This window comes from Penicillium angulare (genome assembly GCF_028827245.1).
Source record: "Penicillium angulare strain IBT 27051 chromosome Unknown utg000003l_segment0_segment0, whole genome shotgun sequence".
NCBI lineage: Eukaryota > Fungi > Ascomycota > Eurotiomycetes > Eurotiales > Aspergillaceae > Penicillium > Penicillium angulare.
Genome location: NW_026623162.1, coordinates 816109 through 836522, shown reverse-complemented (window position 1 = coordinate 836522; position 20414 = coordinate 816109). Strand labels below are relative to the sequence as shown.

Sequence of the window (20414 nt, the reverse complement as noted above, 5' to 3'; positions counted from 1 at the left end):
CTTGTCCGGGCCTTGTTATTTGTCCATTCAGTCCGTGTGCCATGTACTAGTCCCTCTCAGGCTGAGAGCGCGACCATGGACTCTTGGTGTATTTGGGGGATTTGATCTCTCTCGCTCTTTTTATAAGAACCCGGGGAGAACCTCCGCTCCTCTTTAGCTTCTTTTTACCCTTTTCTTTTTTGCCATCCATTCGTTCGCTTCTGCGTATTCACTCCTTTGAATTCCCATTCCGCAGAGAATTATTATCTATATATAACCCACGGTCTTTTTTATTCCTCCCACCACTTCAACCTTCCAACCTTTTATATTTTCATACCAATTCATATTCTTTAATCGCATCTATAATCACCATGCGTTCCGCTATCATCGCTGCTGCTGCCTTCTCGGCTCTCGTCTCCGCCGGAAGTGAGGCTAACGCCTTCAACAACCCCAAGGGTGGCTACGTCTTCACTGCTGGTGATTCCACCACTCTGTCCTGGGACCCTAGCACCAGCGGCACTGTCTCCCTGCGTCTGCAGTGGGGCTCCGTGACCACCGCCGAGTCCGGTGATGCCATTGCCTGTATGTATAACCCGTACCTGCATTTCCTTCCCGCGTTCCCTCAACGCCAAGAGAAATTTTAATTTCCCCATTATCTTGGAAACACAAGTCTAGACCATGTGCACCAATATCAGTACCACCATACTAACAACCTCCCAGCCAGCATTGACAACAGTGGCTCCTACACCTGGGACGTCCCCACTGACCTGGTGAAGGACCGCGAGTACTCCATTGAGATCATCGATGACTCCGACGCTGATGACTACAACTTCCTGCCTTACTTCACTGTCGCTGGTGCCACTGAGACTGCCTCGGCTACTGCCTCCGCCACTTCCGCCAGCTCGACTTCCGCCAGCAGCACTGAGGCTTCCACCAGCTCCACCAGCAGCAGCTCTTCCACCTCTAGCTCTTCCACCAGCTCTACCCCCACCACCATGACCACCATGAGCTCTACCAGCTCCAGCTCCAGCTCCAGCACCTCCAGCACCAGCGGCTCTAGCTCTGCTACCCCCATCGCTACCACTTCCAGCTCAGCCGTGTCTAGCACCAGCGCTTCCGCTTCTTCTTCCTCCACCGCTGTCCCCACCAACGCCGCCGGTATCAACCGCGTCTCCGGTGGTTTGCTGGCCGTGGCTGCCGGTGCCGCTATGCTGCTGTAAGATCTCGACAGATCACTTTTTGGTTATGACCTACAGTAGGGTCTTGTACAGCGCTATGTGATCTATTTTCATTTCTTGTGGTACTCGAAGATTATCAGAACCGTTTCGGTCTCCGTATGGATTTGGTTCCATATAATCTCCGGTCTGGCATTGGTTCTCCGTCCTCTATGTCAACATTAACGTCCCCTTCCTTGGCCCTCTGTTTACGATACTTCGGTTCCAAGGTTTCTTAAGATATCATTTTCCCCTCTACATTTCTACTTTCATCGTTCATATCTCATGCCTACCTAATTTTACCTATATCAAGCGGCTCACGAATGTATTTCATGTATTCTCCTTATGGAAGTTGATGTACAAAAAAGTCTGAAGTCCCTGGACCCTTTTTTTTCTTTTTTTTCCCGTTCCCAGTTCCGGCCCCCGGTCGTGTCTTGATACTTCAGCCCCAACTATGTAGTTCTTACTGTATTCGGAGTAGAGGGCCCAATTCCGTTCCGCTGATCAGCGTGTGGGTCTAATCCTTTGTAATAACCGTAGGATATTCACTCGGTAGATAACACTGTTCAATCGGCCCACTACCGGTACGAGATAAACAGATAAACAGATAAACGAGTACGAACAACAACAAATGTATCTACCCGAGACAATATAAGACAAAAGAAAAACACACATCATGTAAGTTACAGCCAAAGCAAATATCGTTCGTGTATCCCTAGTAAGAGGATACATCAAGGATGAAAGAAAAGAAAAACAGGCAAACCAAAAAAATCGAATACGGCAAACAGATTAGCCGAGCAAATTCCGGATTTCAACTCTTGGAATGAGGATCGGCTGGCTTCGCTGTTAGTGGGGACTACAACGGTGTCCATATTCCGTTCAATAGCCTCAGGGGAAATGGCTTGATTGGGATGTGGTGGATCTGCGTAGTCTTGAATCTGATCCTATTAGATCGTAAGATAACAACACTAGGGCGATTTGTGTGGGTGGACTGCGATGCCCACTACGCTAGAACTAAAGGGGAAGTAGTTAAGAAAAAGGATTTATTATGGAGAACTTTTATATATGGTGCATGAACATATTTTTGAGATTACCAGGATGCCAGGATGCCTCAGACTTTTTTTTACGGACTACGGAGTACGGATAGTGAACACTGTACCGAGCTACCTGGCCAGTCCATCGTGTTATGAACCTTGAAGCTTCAAGCCTTGGAGGTTCTCCGAGGTCCGACTTTACGCCGTGATTCTAACAACCTTGCAAAATTACCCCATATGGACATATCTATTTGTAATGAAATCCATGAATCAAACAGTGTAATGCATATTTGATCTGGTCTGATCTGATCTCTCATCCCACCCTTACAGTTCTAGTATAAACTACGGTCCCCAGACTTATACTCCGCACACTGTACAGCGGACAAAAAAAGCACTGAACCACTACAAACCACACTAAGCCAGCCTGAGACTCAAAACCTATCTTGGTGCCTGACCGTAGCCACATTCAATAGTATCTGGATCAACCTTGCCTATATGCGGTGTTTCAAGTCATCGTTTCAGCTCCGACTGATCAGCTTCAGAGCTAGCTCGATCTGGCCGTAATCAAAGCACACGACTACGGGGTCACGGTATAGCAGACCCCCAGATGATGAGATAAAATATCTCACCAGCCTTTCGTACAGGCCAAAGAATCAAATCCAGCTTACTTACCTTGCCTAGAAACGCAAGACTCGAAAACTTCAATGCGCATGCAAGGCTCACCGAATTTATTATATGTCCAGTAGGGTGAAAACCCACCACTTGTTGACAGCAGCAAGGGATTGACACCCTGCATGTTGCTACAGGAATTCGAGCCCAACCGAGTTCTAAACAGTGAGGATGATTAAGTCTGGAAAGCAAAAGATATTTTCAATCTGATGAGTCGATCTGTTAACCCTGGAATAGGTAAACACGCGGAGAGCACATATGAGATATGCACAATGTACTATTTTAATCTGGACATTGGACAACTACCAGACCGCATTACCCAACCATCAATGGACTTGATGATTCCACATCATTTTCTATTTCTTCTCTGAGGGACTTCGTGTGACATGCCCAGCAGAAGTGCCAGTGATGGCTTGAACTAGTCCAGTCTGCAATGACAATCCCGCCCGGTAGATGCGGTGTGCATAAGCCCCGGATGAACCTGTTCCCAGGTATTACCATCTAATAATAATTCAATATCTGTCATTCATTCTTACGTACTATTCATGTAGTATTCCCTTTGAAAAAGAGGTGTATATAACCTGGCTTTCATCCCTTAAGTCTGATTCCATTCGAGTCCTCCGTACAATTACCAGTCTCCGTGTAACAACTCCAGACCTAGCCTTAGGCTTTGAATCGAATCTACAAAAGCAAATTTCATAATTGGATCCAATTATATTATTTGCTTTTTCAAATTGAGGGGCACGAAACAGAAAAAGAAACAGCATGCCGTCGATCACGTCGATCACCTTTGCCGCTGTGCTTTTTGTCGGATTCTCGCATTTAGCGCACGCGCAGACTAACATCACGGCTAGCGCTTGTGCAGCGTCCTCGGTCTTCTTGTCTTGTAATCGTGATGTCGCCGATAAGTGGAGCTCATGCGTGAATGGATGTAATGGGAATGGCGATTGCAGTGTTGACTGTGGCTGTACCGCTCATCAAGAGTATATCAATTGCATGGCACATTCGTGCTGGAATCAGGTATGTTTGACTACTGGTACTTGATGAGAAATGAGGATGTACTAGCACCTACTTGTAACCTTTGCCACTAGAAGAACCTATGAGAAGGGTTGTCTTACAAGTCTATCTACTAACTCTAGGATTTCTATAACAGGTGTACTCATGCGAATATCAACTTTTCGTTCAGCAGTACTTCTCCATCTGTCCTAGTGCCATCGAACCTATTCCCTTCTGGCCTGCTCCGGATAATGCGCCAGGTCGCTGCTCCTGTGATCTAGGCAAAGTACTCAAGAACACACTAAGCGCGCGCAAAGAACAAGTCTCCTGCATCTTGAACGTGACAGATCAGACCGTCAACACGGTGACAAGCTCAGTGTCAGGCAGCCTAAGCGATATATCAAATATAGGCAGCGACATAGGAAACAATGTTGCTTCTATCGCTGAAACAGCTACAGAGTGTGCATGCTGCGGAGCTAGTGCAAGTATCTCAGCGTAAGTGGAGCAACCACGCCTAAAATAAAAAAGCAGAGAGTTAGAATGAAGAGAAAAGCTGACATGAGTCTAGTGCATGGGAAGTCTGCCCACATACCATCCCAACCCTCGCCGGCGCCGATCTATGGGGCATCTTCTTCCCATCCGACTATCCAAATTTGTATAACTCAATCCCGAACTTTGTCTGGGACACCTGTGACAGCGACTTCGATACAGGGAAATGCAAAGACATCGGTTTCGTGAACCCATCTGATAATTTCTATAAGCCTGGCGAGTTTCCGTCCAACGGTACTTCAAAGTTAACGAATGTTGATGGTACGTTGAGTGCTCCACCTAGTGGGACGGTGATTACTTGGTCGCAATCTTCCACAACATGGACAGTCACTGCAACTGGGTATGACGAGAAGGCCGTTGCAAGCCAGAGTGGGTATCGAGCTACGGCGACTGGGACGGATGCATTTGCGACGCAGACGTCTTCTGGTACTAGTTCTAATGCGGGTTATTTGGTGAAGCCTGTTGGGGGTTTGGGGTTGGTTGGAATCTTGGGTATTGCGTTGTTGCGGTAGATGGAATGTTTCTACTTTTAGTAGACATGATGCGACGAGTGATGAGGGACAAAGTCATGTCCAATTTACGTACATGATCATAATTGTTACTATATGGCACCGTTTTTATAGCCTGATTGGTTCCATTGGATGTATCGTGATGATTTCAAGTTGATGATCTAGAATGTCAAATCGCACGCTATGATACGCTCATGAGTAAGATCAAGCAAAAAGATATAAATGTTAAGACCGTTTCTTCATGAAACCAGTCATGAATTGAATCTATATGCTCATTTGTTGTCTTATGTGCCATGGTAGAATGATTGAAACCCACCGAAATAAAGCAAAGAAAAAAGATCTAATCTAGAATGAACCAGAGATAGCATATTCTAGTCTTGAGCCTCGGACGACCCCACTGCGCCAAAAGCTCCAAAATGATGTGCTGAATATCGCCAAAAAAAAAAAAAAAAAAAAAACAAGAGACAAAAGGGGTACTATGACGGTAAGACCCAGGCAGACCTGAGTATGCGATAGAAATTAGGAGCAAAACTATTTGGTTCAAGCACCGGTCCAGGAAGGGATGACCCTTTTCAGAAACTTCATAAACTTGAAGAAGCCGACTGCAAGCTCGACATTGCCATAAGGATCGATGACACGCTCTGGGAAAGCAATACCGGCACCGAATAGGCCAGGCACTACTGAGTCACTCCCACGCTCATGGAAACGACCCGTCTCATGATCAAACTCCATGTTAAGGGGAGCACCATCCTTGGTCAGATGTGGCAGAGGATCTTTGGTAAAGCCAACTGCAGCACAGAAGTACGAACAATCAGGGAGCTGAGCATGATATTGAGCAGTCTCGCGCTCTGGACCGCCAGAGCAGTCAATCTTGGTAATAATTTTACCCGCAGGTGAGGTCGCAAGCTTATTATCTTCTAGCTCAGCACGAGCGAATTCTGCTGCGTGGCCCTTGAGACCAGTGTTATCACGCAGGATCCAACCATCCATGTATTCTGCATAGCGGAGAGGATGACGGGTGAACCACTTGACACGTAGTTGTGGGTGAGAAGTGTTGGCGAGTTCAACGAAGTTGAGGAGGGCGAGGATAGCACTGTGAGAGGCGCCTACAACGGCGATGGTAATGGGTTCGTCTGATGGAAGAGACTCTGCAAGCAAAGAAGGCTTAAGAACGAGATCAAGATCCAAAGTTTCGATATCTAATCCCGAAACAGGAAGAGGAGTCTTTGTAGGATGGGAGCCAGTGCAAAGCACTATGCGAGAAGCCTCGATCTCGAGCTCGTCGGACGAATCATCTTGCTTGACACGGACCATCCATTTTGGAGCCTCGGGTGTCTGCAATTATGTCATTGTAAGCGTCTGAGGGTAAATATGCATGTAATAGCGCTAGGTCTGTGCGAACCTTATCAATCAAGCTAGCTGCTGTGACGAATCCACGACAAGGCAAAACATCGTCTCTTTTCATAAGGCCATCTGTAAGACCGCGGACCATATCGGCTGCATAATGCAAACGACAGGTTTTATTTGGATCCAGCTTGTCCAGGACCGTGAATGCATTGGGCTTTGGCGCGTTCTCGACCACGGTTCTAAACGATTCCCAAACAGTGCTGTAGGTCTGGAATAGTTTTACCGTTGTGTTGCTGTTGATATCTGAATTAGTGGCGCTGCGAGAGACCTTAAAACTACGTGTAGACGGTTTACCCACCTAGGAACTTCTCGGTATTTCCTATTAACTCGTCCTGACTCAAAGCTGGGGTCAACCCAGGCAATCTTGCCTAGCTGCTGTTCCAGCAAGCCTCCCAAGACCGCTGTGCCGCCTGGACCAGCGCCCACGACCAGGGCCCCACATTTCGGTGTAGTCATATTTGATAATGGACGTTTTGAGGGTAAAGAATAGACGGGAGACAAATTGAAGTGAGAATGATGGGCGGGGGCCGGAGAAAAGAGGAGAGGGCGGGGTTTAAGTAGGAAGCGAGCGCGTGACGGCATAATTGGATTCATTTTGAATTCTAGATAAAAAGGATGGCTTGCCGCGCTGATCTCAACAATCAAGGATGAGGGGGCTAAAGTCGAAACTCTAGAAAGGGGGGTAATGTTGCAGAGCCAAGAGACTCTTGAGGGAAATGATGGAAATGCGCAGGCTTTGCGGATCACGATTGGCAGTTTGGATTCTGATAACGCAAGCAAAATCCACCTGGCACTTGGAGTGTCCAATCACAACAAAGTTTTTGGGGGGATGAGTCTGACCTCTCTCCCGGTCCTCAAACACCGCCTTTTGCGCCTTATTGTTGCACAGTAACGACAGATCACGACAGAACCAAAGTCTTCTCAATCGAGATATATTCTTGTTGCTCACAAGTAACCTTCGACGTTAATAAGAAAAATATATGACACCGTAGATAGTATTGCGCAAACTGAGTCGTCATCCAGTAGATCGGTCTCTGTGCGATAGGAAGGGCGTCGCTTGCCTCGAGTCGAGCGACACTAGCCGGCCGAGAGAAGAGAGCGCAAGTCGGGACCGACGCAGGTGCCCCACCGCCTGAACTGATTGTTATCGGCTTGTCGGCTGGGTCGGGTATAGCAGCATGTGAGGGCTGTGTGGTGTGCAAAGATATTCTTTTGGGGGCGAAGGGGAGGCTCTTTGTTTCGTCATGGGGGCATCATGATGGGGTTTGTAAGACTAGTTAGTAACATTATTCATATGTAGCAGTCGAAAATATCCATTTTGTAGGTGGAAAGAAGAGATGAAAGCAATTGAGGCGGTCGTTTGGTCTTATACTCTCGATGTTCTAGTGTCGATCCATCCCGCCTGCGTCTTGGCGCAATTGCGTGATCGAGTTGAACCTTGATGCCTCAGGCTGACAATATAGTAGTGTCGCCATGCATAGTAGATATGACCTACTACTGATGTATGTTCATATTTAGATGTGATTTGTGTATCGTATTATACTAATTCAGATTAAAGGACATAAAATGCTGCACACAGTGGTGGAGGTCATGTTATAGATCAATTACTTTCATAAATAATAGAATATAATACGATGTAAATAAGAGCTGTAGACAGGTACTGTACACCATGTGTGTAGTCATTTTACTAATAACGATCTTAAATCCCTAAGACTAAATGTTCTATCCGCTAGCCCCCCGAGGAATATCCATTACTATCTGAAGTTTCATATCAAACCGCCCAAAATACCCGAACGCGGGCTCGATAAACGTGATTAGTCCAGCCTGGGAATCTGGCTCGTGCCCAGAGAGCAATGGAATCCCCAACCTCCAAATCCCGCACATATTGTCCATCTAGAGTGGATTGTCCTCGGCCTTTGGTCCGTTCAATCTCATGAGCTTCATGTGAGTCATACTGGATATCATCCAAATAGTGCCAGACAATGGTGTTGTTTTGCAACTTCCTGACATGCTTGCCATTTACTTGCAGCTTAGTTTGTCGCGGAAGCAGAAGTTCATCATTTGGCTCAAAGTGTCGACGGACGTGACCTCGCTCGTCCTCCAATAACTCTTGCTCTTCACCATTCACATACATATTGCGCTTGTGTGCGCCACGGATGACTTCAATATCGAACCAAGTCCATGACGCCGAATACATCTCCTCATTGAATGAGCCCGAGGAGCCCTGGTCATGCGAGGACAAATGAAAAACGATTTTACGGCATGGATGAGATCCACGGTGAGGGAGCTGCTTGGGTGATGGTTGTTCGAGGTTCTAGAAGATGGAAACAGCCCTAGTCAGCGGAGATGTCATGGGCTTTATGCATTAAACCAATGAACTCACCTTGCGATCATAGCAAAGAGGAACGGTTTTCAATAGAACCTGATCCCGATCGGTCCCAATCACTGTGTGTTGGTCTCCTTCCTCCATGTGATGCTCTGTCGAGGGCCAGTACTCAGCATCATCGATGATTTCATCAATCAACTCCACAGGAAATCCTTCTCTGAGTTTCCATTGTAGCGTGTATCGCACTTTGAGCACATCTAAGAGACTAGGGAAGAACTCGTTTGTTTCTAGAGGGCTCGGACTTGGACTTGGGCTTTTTCTCGGAGGGCCTCTTGTAGCAAACCCCCCTCTTCCACGGGGATGACGGGGCAGCATGATGGCGATGCAATTCCGCAAATAACCTGATCGGAAGGTTTCTGTAATGGACAGATGTTTGGATTGACTTGAAGTAGCGTCCAAGGTAAAAAAGAACCAGGGTTGAATATTGGAAAGTGAGTCGGTTCAGTGAATCGATCTGGGGCGGGTTGATTGAGGTTAAGACCCACTGAAGCTAGTAACAGCTGGAGCCTAGTTCCAGCAACTATTTTCACGAAGATAGACCGTGGATGTGATCATTTGGAAACCTTCTTCATGCTATGATATCAGACTTGTCACCTATTATCAAGGAAGCTGCCATGTACCTTTTTAATTTTGCCACCAGCATTGACGTCCCTCACCTGGGTAATTGCCCTGAGAAAAAAGGTTATCTCTTATCACCCCGCATCATTGAAGCCCCAGTCTGTAGATCAGCCACAAAATCATTATTCTTACTTGGTTTCTAACAGCGCATTCGGAAGATCTACTGATCCGAAAGAGCTGAGTTTAACCCGCTTGTTAACGACGACCTTACTAAATATTAGATATAAAGATCTGGACTAACATAGTTGAAATCAGAATTAGCTATGACGTCAATGCATGACAGACATATCATCTGGAGTGAATGTGTAGATAGCTTTAATTTAAACACAAAGAAAATTGATCTAGATACGTAGAGATCATAATTTTATATCTGCATAACATGCCAGATGCCGAACCTAACACCGATAATTCATACAAAAATAGCCGCTTTCCATATTTATGGTTTCTGTCCACCAGCAGCCTTGTAAGCTGCCGCCCGCTTGCTGCTACGAGCATTCTTCTTGGCCTTGGAGCCCTTGGAGCCACGGCTCTTTGTCTTGATCTTCAACTGATTACTGCCTTCAGTAGCACGATGACCTTCAAACACAAATGAGTTTCCGGCAATGGTCTTGTTGGCATTTTCCTTGACCTTGGCAGCACCAGCACGGCCAAGCAATTTACCAGCACGTCCTTGAAGTGTCTTCTGAGCTTCAGCCAACTTTGAATCTTTCGCACCAGTATCTTCGCGCTTTTTAGCGATTTTTCTGGCGCGGGTGACGCGCAGTTTGCGGGGCAGCATAGGTGGGAACTTCTTCTCATTGAGGAGTAAAGCCTGTTCGACACCAGTGCCGTCGTAGAACTGGACATAAGCAAAGCCCTTTCCAACGCGAGTTGATCGATCACGGATGACGCGAACAAACTCAACACTCTTCTTGCCTGTCTTCTTATCTTTGTCGCCAGTGTGCTCATTGAAGGTTCGCCAGAGACCCTCCTCAACATCAGCTGGGGCTCTAACCTTCTTCTTCTTTCCGGACTCATCCTCCACAGCGCCTTCTTGGTCAACGAAGTCCAAGTTGCCTACAAAAACACAGCGCTTGTTGTCAATCGAAGCCGGGTGAGCAACGCTGTCGACACGAAGGTGTCGATCGAGGACAATAGTTCCATTCAATGCAGCGGGGGCTTTACGAGCAGCCAGGAGAGTGCTGTAGACAGCGTAGGCGTTGGTACTAGTTGTAGTCTCATCCAAAATTTCACGTCGAGCAAATGAGGCTCGCTTGGGGAGTCCACCACCGCTGGCAAATGGGATGGAGCGGAAACGAATAGATTCAACCTTGTGTGGGCCACTCTCTTCAGGGAGAGAAGAGCAGAAGGTCGCTAGGTGTCGGAGAAGGGCCTTTTTAGCCGACTTTGATTTAATGGCCGTGGTCGCAACATTGCCCAAGAATACTGTACGATTAGACTTCTCAACCTCATCCGCTTTTTGGGTGCCTGACACGCTCTCGTGGACTGGGACTGCCGATTTCTCCTCATCCTCGTCGCTGTCTTCAGCCTCTGAATCCTTTGACCCAGACAAATCGTTGTCGGCTTCTTCCCCAGAAGGCTTCTGACGCTTAGATTGCTCCGACTTTCGCTTTTCCTCTGCTTTCTCTTCTTCCTTGGCGATGCGGCGCATATATGTCTCCTCTAAGTCTTCTCCGGCGGCACCCCGCTTACGTTTGCGACCCTGGGACTCCGGTACTTGTTCCTCAGCGGAAGCAGGTTCGCTGGCATCAGGAGCATCCTCCATTGCTTCATCTTCGGAGTCCAGAGAGCCATCTGCCGACGAGAGTACATCCTCATCTTCCTCCTCTGCCTCTGTTTTTTTGGTAGATTTGGGAGGAACATTAACATATTGCACAGTGGGGGCTTTCACAGGTCCTGACTAGATTTCAAACTGTTATTAAAAGCCGTTCTCAAGAAAATAGACCATCAAAACATACGCTCTTGTCGAAGAGGGAGGACAAGGTTGGGTCCAGAGTAGAAGTGCTTTTACCGCTCAGAAGGGAAACACCTTCAGAGGCGGCGGCTGCGCTAACAGCCTTAGACTGAGATTTAGACTTCTTGCCCATTGTGTATATGAATGCGAGGGCTTCGAAAAGTCCTTGTCTTCTCAAAGTTGTTCAATTGGTGGAGTCGAGGTCGGACTTCGCATAGCTCCGAACTTTTTTTTTCTTCTGAGGCCTTATCGGGCTTGGCGCGGCCAAATTGTATATCACGTGGTCCCGGATCATTAAAGTACAAAAATATTAGCAAGTTCAATCTTTGGGGAACACTAGAAGGGCCTTGTTAAAATCGACCAGATCATAAACTAGGGGTTTACTATAGAATAGGCGCTTTTGTTTCTCTTGTCTTTTTTTATTGTACATCCCGTGTTTACTCAAGTGTTAAGCCTCAGGACTCCCAAACTCATAAATCGAGGATGACAGACAAACATTATTTCAGTACCGATCAGAACACTATTGAAACAACTTTTGCTATATCCAATTTTGCTCTATATGAATGTTGAAGGGAAACAATGTTCTTCATTCAACATAAAACAGACATGAATGACCGTCTCCGGCGACGTCAGCCCCACGTGATCTGGGAGGTTTTTTGCAGGCGGTGACTTCGGGATGCGGCAGAACCCACTCGCTTCTGTTGCTTTGCACCCCATCATAGCGGTCTTGGGATTCCTCCTTTCCTCTTCCCCGCTGGATTTGTTGGATTTTACTTCACACCAGTCTTACGACATTGTTCGATCTATTCATACCCTTCCGATAAATCTTCATGCCGACCGCCTCTCCATATACCTCCCCTTCCTCTGCGCTGCTACACGCTTCCTAGCCGACCTCCCCTCGCCATCCCAGTGCTGGCGCATCGGCGGTCCGATAGCTTCTGGTATAATTTTACACGATCAGGGCGCGTAGCTGTAGCTTAAGCTACTTGCTGATATACCTGGAACGCGGTGGCTTTGAGAAAACTGCTCGATCGCGAGCAGCTGAGCTCATTACCAGCGTCGCTCCAGGCGCATTGTTGAGACGGTACGTCGCTTGCATATTTATATTCGTCTATTGATTTGCCGGAAACATACCCTCTGTTACTCTGCTATACACATCCCTGTGAGGTATTTTGGTTCGTCTACCGGAGTTGCGCGCTCTCCGGTGCTCTGGCGAGCGACGATTGCCGACTCTGGGGGCGTTCCGGCGATGATCAATCTCCGCACCGCCTTCTGGAGGCGTTTACCTTCTTTTTTGCAACCCACCCACCCATTCTGCCTCCACCTACCTCACCCAAGCTTTTTGCTGTAGCTATTATGGCAATTGAGCTAATACATTGCGTGGTTTATACAGAGTCCCAAACAAACCCCGGTGTTGTCGATCGGTGACCTTGCCGCCCTCCTCTTTCCCCCCACAGCCTCCACTCCGCTGGAAGCAACCCTTCGGCACAAGGCACACACCCACTTTTCAACCACTTTTCTCTGTATTCACATCGATCTCATATTTAATTCCGCCAGGGCTTTCATAATCCGCGATGGAAGTGGCCGAAAGTGCAGAGCAGACCTCTAGTGGCCCCACTGGAGCAGATTTCACAATGGCCAACGGCGAACGTCATCCATTTTTGGATGATCCCCTCATGGATGATGGTCGCTCGAGTAGCTTGAGTGAAATTGACGACGTATCCGATAACGAACCTTCCGACTTTGAGGAAGATTTGATCCAACCAGAAAAACAGCTCGAGAATGACTCGGAGGCGGAGACCGAGCGCCTTGAAGACTCCCCTCACAACATTCGTAAGCGCGGAGACATTGTTCTCAGTGCAGGTGTAGGTAGCGCCGGTCCGAGCCCAAGCAAGCTTCATCAGTCAACAACGCTAGCCGATGTCGACGATGATGATGATGAAGAGGAGGAGGAGGAAGATGAAGATGAAGAAGATGATCATATTGTGGACGATTCACCAAGCAAGCCCCGGCGGTCTTCAAATAACAATGGACTAACCGATGACATTCCTAATTTGGATGAAGTCGAGCTTCCCGATAGTATTGGAAAGAAGCGAAAGCGTGTCGAGGCTGGTGATGGAGATGACACCGGAACGGAGCCTGGCGACGAAGAGCCTCTAAAGAAGCGTCGAAGTTCGATCAAGAGCGATCTGAGCGACGCCATTGACGACGATACTCCTCTTTCCCCGGAACCGATTGAAGATCCGAGCGCTACGGTTGAAGACGGATTGCCAGCCGACGAAGTCCCCGAATCTGACCTCCCGGCCCCCATAGCCAAAAGCAACAGAGGCAAGAAGGGTAAGCGCAGAGGGAGACGAGGCCTTGGTGGTGAGACTGCGATCGAGGACGCGGCTGATGAAAACCTTGGAGAAGATGAAGAGCCCACAGGACCTGGCGACGAAGCCAACGATGCTGAAACCACTGCTAGGTTGGAGGAAGAATGTAAGTGTCAGCTTTTATATGATCGCGTAAGACTCAAATGATCTGACAGTATCTTTAGCCGCGAAGAAAACTTCAGCCATGGAATCACTGGCGACTCTAGAAAAAGAGTTTGCGACTTTGCGCGATAAGTAAGCGCCTCTTCAACTATTCAAACCAGTCGTCTTAGAGGTCACATACTAACCTCAACCTAGGATTTATGATGAGCGAATCACGAAACTCAATCGTGAGCTTGAAATGCTTAGCGGATCGAATCCAACACATCCCGAATACCTACGCCAAATTGAATGTGTGGAACGTTACCGTGATGCCAAGATCAATTACGAGCGTACATTGTACCGATACCGCATAAGGGCTTTGGTAAACAGGAGCTTGGCAGAGCGAGCACAGGCACACAGCACATACTTCCAGCACATCCGAGATGTGAGGGAACGTCACTCCAGTTCGATCAGCAAACAGTTCTATGCTATTCAGCATGACCGCTTCAAGACGGATGAAATGAGCCCGCATCATATCATCCCCTTTCCTACCCGCCGCTCCCAACAAATCGCGCATCAAGCTGCCTACAACCAAGAAGTTTCGGTTATGGCTGGCGTCGCAAAATATGTGGGCTTCCCAGCTGCTCCCAACTTGGCAGGCGCGCGGCCGTCTGAACTGGATGATGATCTCGAAAAGATGGGGGTAAGCTGACCAATCACTCTTGTAACTATCCGTTTCCTTGCTGACAATCATCTCCAAAAAGATCACCATTGAGACCCAGGTTCCAATTCAACGGCGTTCATCAGTATTGCCTCCTCGTGGTACCATGCCAGCCATGTCATCCAACATTTACCGAACAGCAGCCGAAGAGGCTTTCTTAGAACAAACGCCATGGGCAAATCCACAACATCCAATTCACCAGCAACAACCGCAGCATCAGTACTCTCAGCATCATAGACCTCAAGCTCAAGCGAATCCCTATGAAGTACCTCAAAGCTCATCATACGCTACCCCAGCAGCACAACGGCGGGTGGTAGATATCAATGCGCCAAACGGGTCGGCCTCTACAATCCCGGAGAATGCCTCAGCTGCAAACTCCTCCGCGAACAACACTCCGTATGGAACTGAGCAAGACCCACGACATCAGACTCAAACTTCTTTCCACAATCCAGACTACGATATTGAGCGCAAATCGGGCTTCCGGTCTCAAAGTTCTTCACCACTCGACGTGCGAAAAGCACACCCGCACTCTGTCCTAGAGCGCCGTTCCCCAATGCATAATTCTCTCTCCCGCCACCCTGATTTCTCCCCACCTCCAGCTCGCGCGGGCTTGTTCCAGCCACCTGCGCACAATCCTGATACCTCCCCAACTCTTTCAACCAAACCAGTCGACTCTTTACACTACCGACCGCACTCTGAACTATCAACAGGGCCTGGTCCAAGTCACATGTCGACACGATGAACTGTTGCCGCCCTTGACCACAATTTAAATCTTTGTGCATGAAAACAGTCTCAAACTGCGTCGGAACTACTGTCTTCCTCTATTCCCCCCTCCTTAATGAATATTTATCGCCTTCCACGTGACTTCCGCCCTTTTTCTTCTTTTTCTTCTTTTTCTTCTTTGTTGTTTCGATTATGCCTTCGAAGGAATAGCAATTTGTTATGATTAGCGTTCGAGTTAGAGAGAGAGAGAGAGAGAGAGAGAGAGAGCAGAGAAAACGTGGTGTATGTGTTGTTGACGAGCCAATGCTTGGGGATTCACGGTGCTTCCAACTACCTAATTGGTTTTTACATATGGGAAACATGTGCGTTTTTCGTTTATTACAGCTGCATGAAAGGGAAATGGACCTGTGTCCTTCTTTTCTCTTCTATTATCATATGGAACGGTGTCTGGGTCATGGATTTTGTGTCGTGTTTTCCTATCTTTATATGACTTTCAATGGTTCGAATGCGATATCTAGGTACGGAAGACTTTTCTCTTGCATTTGGAGTTCGAGATTTGGAGTTTTTCTTTCTTCATTTTCTGGGATTGGATGAACTGGATTCTCCGTCTTCCCATTATTACTGCTTCGACGTTTGTCGGTCCTGTGTTCATGTACATAGCACTCTTATATAAAGCGACCTTATTGATACTGGTTGCCTTGCTTCCACTTTTATGATCATATTTTCATTGCTGCAGAGTGTCTTGTAAGCTTCAATATTTGATCGATGAGGGTATAGTAGTCCCTCCCCCCAGTTTATTCACTATCATAGACTGGAAAAGACTTATGCAATTCGTCTAGTATTATCGTCTACAGGTTACTACTCATGCTCTCTTCCGAGTTTGCCTGGACTCCTATTATCAATACTGCATAGCGCGGAAGCAACATAGAAATTATTGACCGTATTTATTTCTCGTAGTTAAAGATATGTTCGTCTGGCCAAACAAATAGATGACGCATAATCTGGTATTCAAATGACGACAAGGTAAGACACAAGAAGTTAATGCTTAAATGAATAATGCATGAGAAAACTCAGGTTCCTATTTTATGTATTGGACGCCGAGTGTAAGATATGACCGAGCTAGAGACCAATCACTCTGTAGCAGCACTGGTCTGTACTTCGGTTTGCGCGGCCGGAGGCGCCGCATCCGCTACACCATTGGTAGCTGCTTCAGCGGGTTGCGTCTGCTGTGGGCGCCATTTGGCCAAAACCTTACCTGCAGCTGGACGTGATTCCTCGTCTGGGGATGAAGTGTTAGCTTTGAGTACTTCCTAAACAGGCATCATCAGGGGAAGACAACTTACAAGTTTGATGGACGTCTTCTAATGTGTTTAAGCACATCTCACGGGCCGGAGGTCGGAACATGATGAGATACCTATAGGATACAGGTTAGAAGCACATTCGATGACGATGAATAGATAAAAGACTCACATTAAGGCTTGGACGCAGAGATTGACACGCTCAGGATCCTTGGCGAGACTGGCGACTCGTTGCGTGATATCCACAGTGATCTCCGGGATCTCACTAAGGAAACGAACGAGTACTTTAATATCGCGAGAATCGAGATAAGGGAGAATTCCATCTAAAAGACGGAGGACCCATGTGTCATAATGAATTGACACTGTTGCTTCGTCATCATCATTGTTTTCTTCGTCCCGCGCAGATGCGGCTGCTCTCATTTGAATACGATCGTTGTACCACTCCTCATTAAGCCAAGTGACGGCGATGTTGAGACGACCGCGGAAGTCTTCCAAGATGTACCTGTACAGAGTCTCTCGGATTGAGTCAGAGATGGGTTGTCTGCGACTTGATTGCCCTTTAGCCAGCTTATCACCGCCTTCCAGGCCAGCTGGAGCACGGGTGGCCAGGCGAGTGAGGAGCAAAACCCATGCATCTCGGTCAAAGTTGCTGCCGGCCAAGCGGGTAAAGCCAAGTTGTTGGGTTTTGGCTTTGGCTGGCGTAGGGCTTGTTTCCGCGATATTAATCATCGAAAAGACACGCGAAACCGCACTACGCCCGACTTCTCCGGCCTCCTCTTCGCTGAGAGGGGGTGGTTGAGGTAGAACAAATGGACCCAAAGATACTAGCTCGGCTTGAATGTCGGGCACCTCCGGCTCAAACGCATCGACTTCCTCGGAATCTTTCTCCTCTACGTCCATCGGTTGATATTCAGGTTCATAATCATCATCTTCGTGTGCCGTAGCCGCAGGCTGCTGCTTTATGCGAGCCAAGTTCTGTTCCTTTGTAATGGTCTCGTATCGATTTCGAACAGCCTATAATCTCGTCAGTACTGAAAAAACAAAAATCCCAGTGTACTATCTTACATCAACAGCTTGCGTAAGCATTGACTGGTTAACTTGAGCCAAGAGAGGCACCGCGATCTTTACGACAAGATCAGGCGGTAGTTGCTTCACATCGAATGAAGATAGCCCGATGTCCTGTGTCAATGTGAAAAGCTTATCAAAGCTGGCGGGGCCCGGTGGTAGCGGAGGAATCTGGAGCACAGGGGGAGTCATGGCATCTAGACGGGCTCGCTTGGCCGTGTCTAGACCATCTGTTGGTTCCGTGGGCAGGCCACGTTTTCGTGAAGCATCTTCGGTCACCTCCAGTCGAGATTGCATAAGACGCTCGATATACGCATGCATCTTCCCAACCATAGGATGGCTTTGGTTTCTATGGAAGGCCAATTAGTATGGATTCTGGCAACGTAACAGGAAAACGATGAACAAACTTCTTGATAATGTTAATGAGCAATGCCCGGGCTGTGCGCTCCATTGATTTGACGTTAACTCGAACAGTTGGTGTGAATGGTGGTTGGACGTGCTTCGCTGGGTAGAAATCTAAAACGGCGTTGATTATCTTATTCGCGATGGACTGACGTGTGCGAATGAGAGGCGCAAGGCAGTTCAAAGTAGCATTGACAAGAAGAGCATCGCTAGTTTTTTTGATTAGCTAGAGCCAGTGGTTAGTTCCTTTTGCGACGACAAATACCTGGTCTCTTCTTGAAATACAGCCAAAAGCCTATCGAGCAAGCCTGATGCTTCGGCCTCCAGATGTGGAATCATGAGAACAGTATGTCCCCGAGGGACAATGGCCAATGATGTCTCATTTTGTTCGGGGCGCTGGAAGGAGATCAGTAAAAAAAAAGACTGGGCAACATATATTTCGAACAACATACTCTAGGATCAATCGGACCCGGTGTCTGGACCTGTACCACTCGTTGTAAAAACTTGACACAGCAAATTTTGACAGGGCATGAAAAAGAGTCCATTCGTTTGAGAATCTCTTGTTTGATCGAATTCATTTTCTCCCATGAGTGTGCATCTTCCGGGTGGTTCACACTTATAGGATAGTATGTTAGTATTCACGACCAAGAGTTCAACATGTAATCCCCTCTACTACAAAAATGCGCTGGAATAGACCTACGTATGGCGGAATATGAGCGGATATAAGCTCGCTACAGTTTGCACCAAGCTTTGCAAAACTGCCGAGTCTGTCTCAGGCAACTGCAGAGTCTCTTGAATAGACTGTAAGACATTTTGTGCCAACTGTTGCTTCTGGTCTGTCTCTAGCATCGGACTAGAAAATGTCTCCGCAAGGAAGTCTGCACCCCATCTCCGTAATTCAAGTCTTGCGTGAGCTCCAACGATCGGTAGGATGCCGCTTATGATCTGCGGGTAGAAGGCTGCGTCACCGAGGACAAGTTTACGGGCAGAGTTCAGTTGAACCACCTGGTTGGCGATGTCGACTGTCGCTTGAGCCATCGCGTCGCTCGGGGGATGGGAAGGGAAGATACGCGACAGGTAAATCGGGAGCGATGAGGTTGTTGGGTGTGCAATTCGTGGGTGTTGAGATGTTTCCTACTGGGACCGGCGCGCGAATGGAGCTGCGTTCTTGGCAGCGGCGACGCGCATGAGTCCCGAAGTAGAGCAATCGGGTTAAAGATACGTGACTCGTGAGAGGGTGAATGAGGAGGTTTAGACCAGGGGGTGGAGGGATCGAGGTTGGTGGTGGGAAACAAAGAGTATGAGGGAAATTAGAGAGAAAGTCCGCAGGGGCCGAGAAAAGGTGAGGAACAACGCCGGCGCGGATGTGATCCAGATGTGATGTACGATGCTGCAGTTGAGCGTCAAACTAAGCAGTTATGAAATCAGAAGAGGGATATAAGATAGATGCACAATGACATACGACTTCAGATATATTCTCTTTGTTTCTTTTTATTTTTATTTTTATTTAATTTTTAATTTTAATTTTTTTTAAAAAGGGACTGAAGCATTACGGTGCAAATGAATTTTATCATCATGTTACTAGTAAAGAAAAGAATAAGGCAGACCAGGGGGTCCAAATTCAAATTTAAAAGTAGAATTAAATAAATTGATTGCACTATTTTCATGTTTAAATGATACTGAGACTGGCTGACTATATGGCCTATTAACCTTCAAAGGTATACTGTACATCGGTCATCACCGCCAAGACTCTCCAGATATCGGGGATTCGGGTCTTTTGCACTTCGGATTTGCCTTCTGCATCTTGAAAGATTCCACCACTACTTACCATGGCTTCTGGAATGTACGTTCTGAACATCTCCCAGACAATCAGAAAACCTCTGCGACTCAACTAACATGTCTACCCATCATAGCTTCAACTCCACGTATTACGGCAAGGATTATCGGGCCGGCGCTGCCCTCCTGCGTGCCCGCCGCCCATATCTGTTCAAGAACTCCCTGACCGGTCTCGCTCTCGCTGTCTTCTCAATTGGCGTCTGTGCGTACCACCGATCCATTCAAAGTCTCCATACCTCATCATGAGTGTCGTCAAGCTAGCATACACGCTGCTTTCGCTCGTCCACTGAACCACGCCACTCCCGCCTGCAATGGCTTTTGTTATGACTCACCATTCGTGAATAAAGTGCTGACTGTACGTTTTCTTTGAATTTCTAGACTCCTACACTATCCGCGCTGTCGGCCAAGAGGAGTTCTCCGACGTCAAGGTCCCCGATGCCCCCGCGAAGCCTTTAGCGGAGCAGAAATAAAGCCATACTCGATGCGAACCAACACCAACGAGGATGAGATCCGTATGACTTTTCGATAAGCACCAGCTGGGCTCCTCTCGATCCAGCTCTTCTGCATGTATCATATATCCGCGGCATGTGTGTGGTGA

The 20414-nt window shown here is 47.6% G+C and overlaps 8 protein-coding genes across 8 annotated transcripts; 4 read left to right on the top strand and 4 right to left on the bottom strand.

Moving 5' to 3' along the window:
• Positions 1-350: 350 nt before the first annotated feature.
• On the top strand, positions 351-1199 carry N7478_002533 (GPI anchored serine-threonine rich family protein; the record flags this gene model as incomplete). The annotated part of the gene is made up of 2 exons (XM_056918747.1): positions 351-561; positions 700-1199. 2 exons carry the CDS (start codon positions 351-353, stop codon positions 1197-1199), a joined length of 711 nt encoding a protein of 236 aa, XP_056781905.1.
• Positions 1200-3661: 2462 nt separating this feature from the next.
• N7478_002532 (uncharacterized protein) lies at positions 3662-4953 on the top strand (the record flags this gene model as incomplete). The annotated part of the gene is made up of 3 exons (XM_056918746.1): positions 3662-3916; positions 4050-4387; positions 4461-4953. 3 exons carry the CDS (start codon positions 3662-3664, stop codon positions 4951-4953), a joined length of 1086 nt encoding a protein of 361 aa, XP_056781904.1.
• A 537-nt stretch (positions 4954-5490) lies between these two features.
• N7478_002531 (uncharacterized protein) lies at positions 5491-6813 on the bottom strand (the record flags this gene model as incomplete). Its single annotated transcript, XM_056918745.1, has 3 exons — positions 5491-6285; positions 6353-6590; positions 6656-6813. 3 exons carry the CDS (start codon positions 6811-6813, stop codon positions 5491-5493), a joined length of 1191 nt encoding a protein of 396 aa, XP_056781903.1.
• Positions 6814-8128: 1315 nt separating this feature from the next.
• N7478_002530 (uncharacterized protein) lies at positions 8129-9058 on the bottom strand (the record flags this gene model as incomplete). The annotated part of the gene is made up of 2 exons (XM_056918744.1): positions 8129-8671; positions 8741-9058. The coding sequence occupies 2 exons, from the start codon at positions 9056-9058 to the stop codon at positions 8129-8131; spliced, it is 861 nt and encodes a 286-aa protein (XP_056781902.1).
• Positions 9059-9797: 739 nt separating this feature from the next.
• Positions 9798-11448, bottom strand: nop12 (rRNA-processing protein NOP12; the record flags this gene model as incomplete). Its single annotated transcript, XM_056918743.1, has 2 exons — positions 9798-11261; positions 11320-11448. 2 exons carry the CDS (start codon positions 11446-11448, stop codon positions 9798-9800), a joined length of 1593 nt encoding a protein of 530 aa, XP_056781901.1.
• Positions 11449-12889: 1441 nt separating this feature from the next.
• Positions 12890-15234, top strand: N7478_002528 (uncharacterized protein; the record flags this gene model as incomplete). The annotated part of the gene is made up of 4 exons (XM_056918742.1): positions 12890-13796; positions 13855-13924; positions 13988-14474; positions 14536-15234. The coding sequence occupies 4 exons, from the start codon at positions 12890-12892 to the stop codon at positions 15232-15234; spliced, it is 2163 nt and encodes a 720-aa protein (XP_056781900.1).
• A 1111-nt stretch (positions 15235-16345) lies between these two features.
• On the bottom strand, positions 16346-19018 carry N7478_002527 (RNA-processing protein PTA1; the record flags this gene model as incomplete). Its single annotated transcript, XM_056918741.1, has 8 exons — positions 16346-16494; positions 16559-16629; positions 16686-17527; positions 17579-17927; positions 17986-18189; positions 18246-18376; positions 18433-18595; positions 18681-19018. 8 exons carry the CDS (start codon positions 19016-19018, stop codon positions 16346-16348), a joined length of 2247 nt encoding a protein of 748 aa, XP_056781899.1.
• A 791-nt stretch (positions 19019-19809) lies between these two features.
• Positions 19810-20286, top strand: N7478_002526 (uncharacterized protein; the record flags this gene model as incomplete). The annotated part of the gene is made up of 3 exons (XM_056918740.1): positions 19810-19823; positions 19894-20018; positions 20195-20286. The coding sequence occupies 3 exons, from the start codon at positions 19810-19812 to the stop codon at positions 20284-20286; spliced, it is 231 nt and encodes a 76-aa protein (XP_056781898.1).
• Positions 20287-20414: the final 128 nt, after the last annotated feature.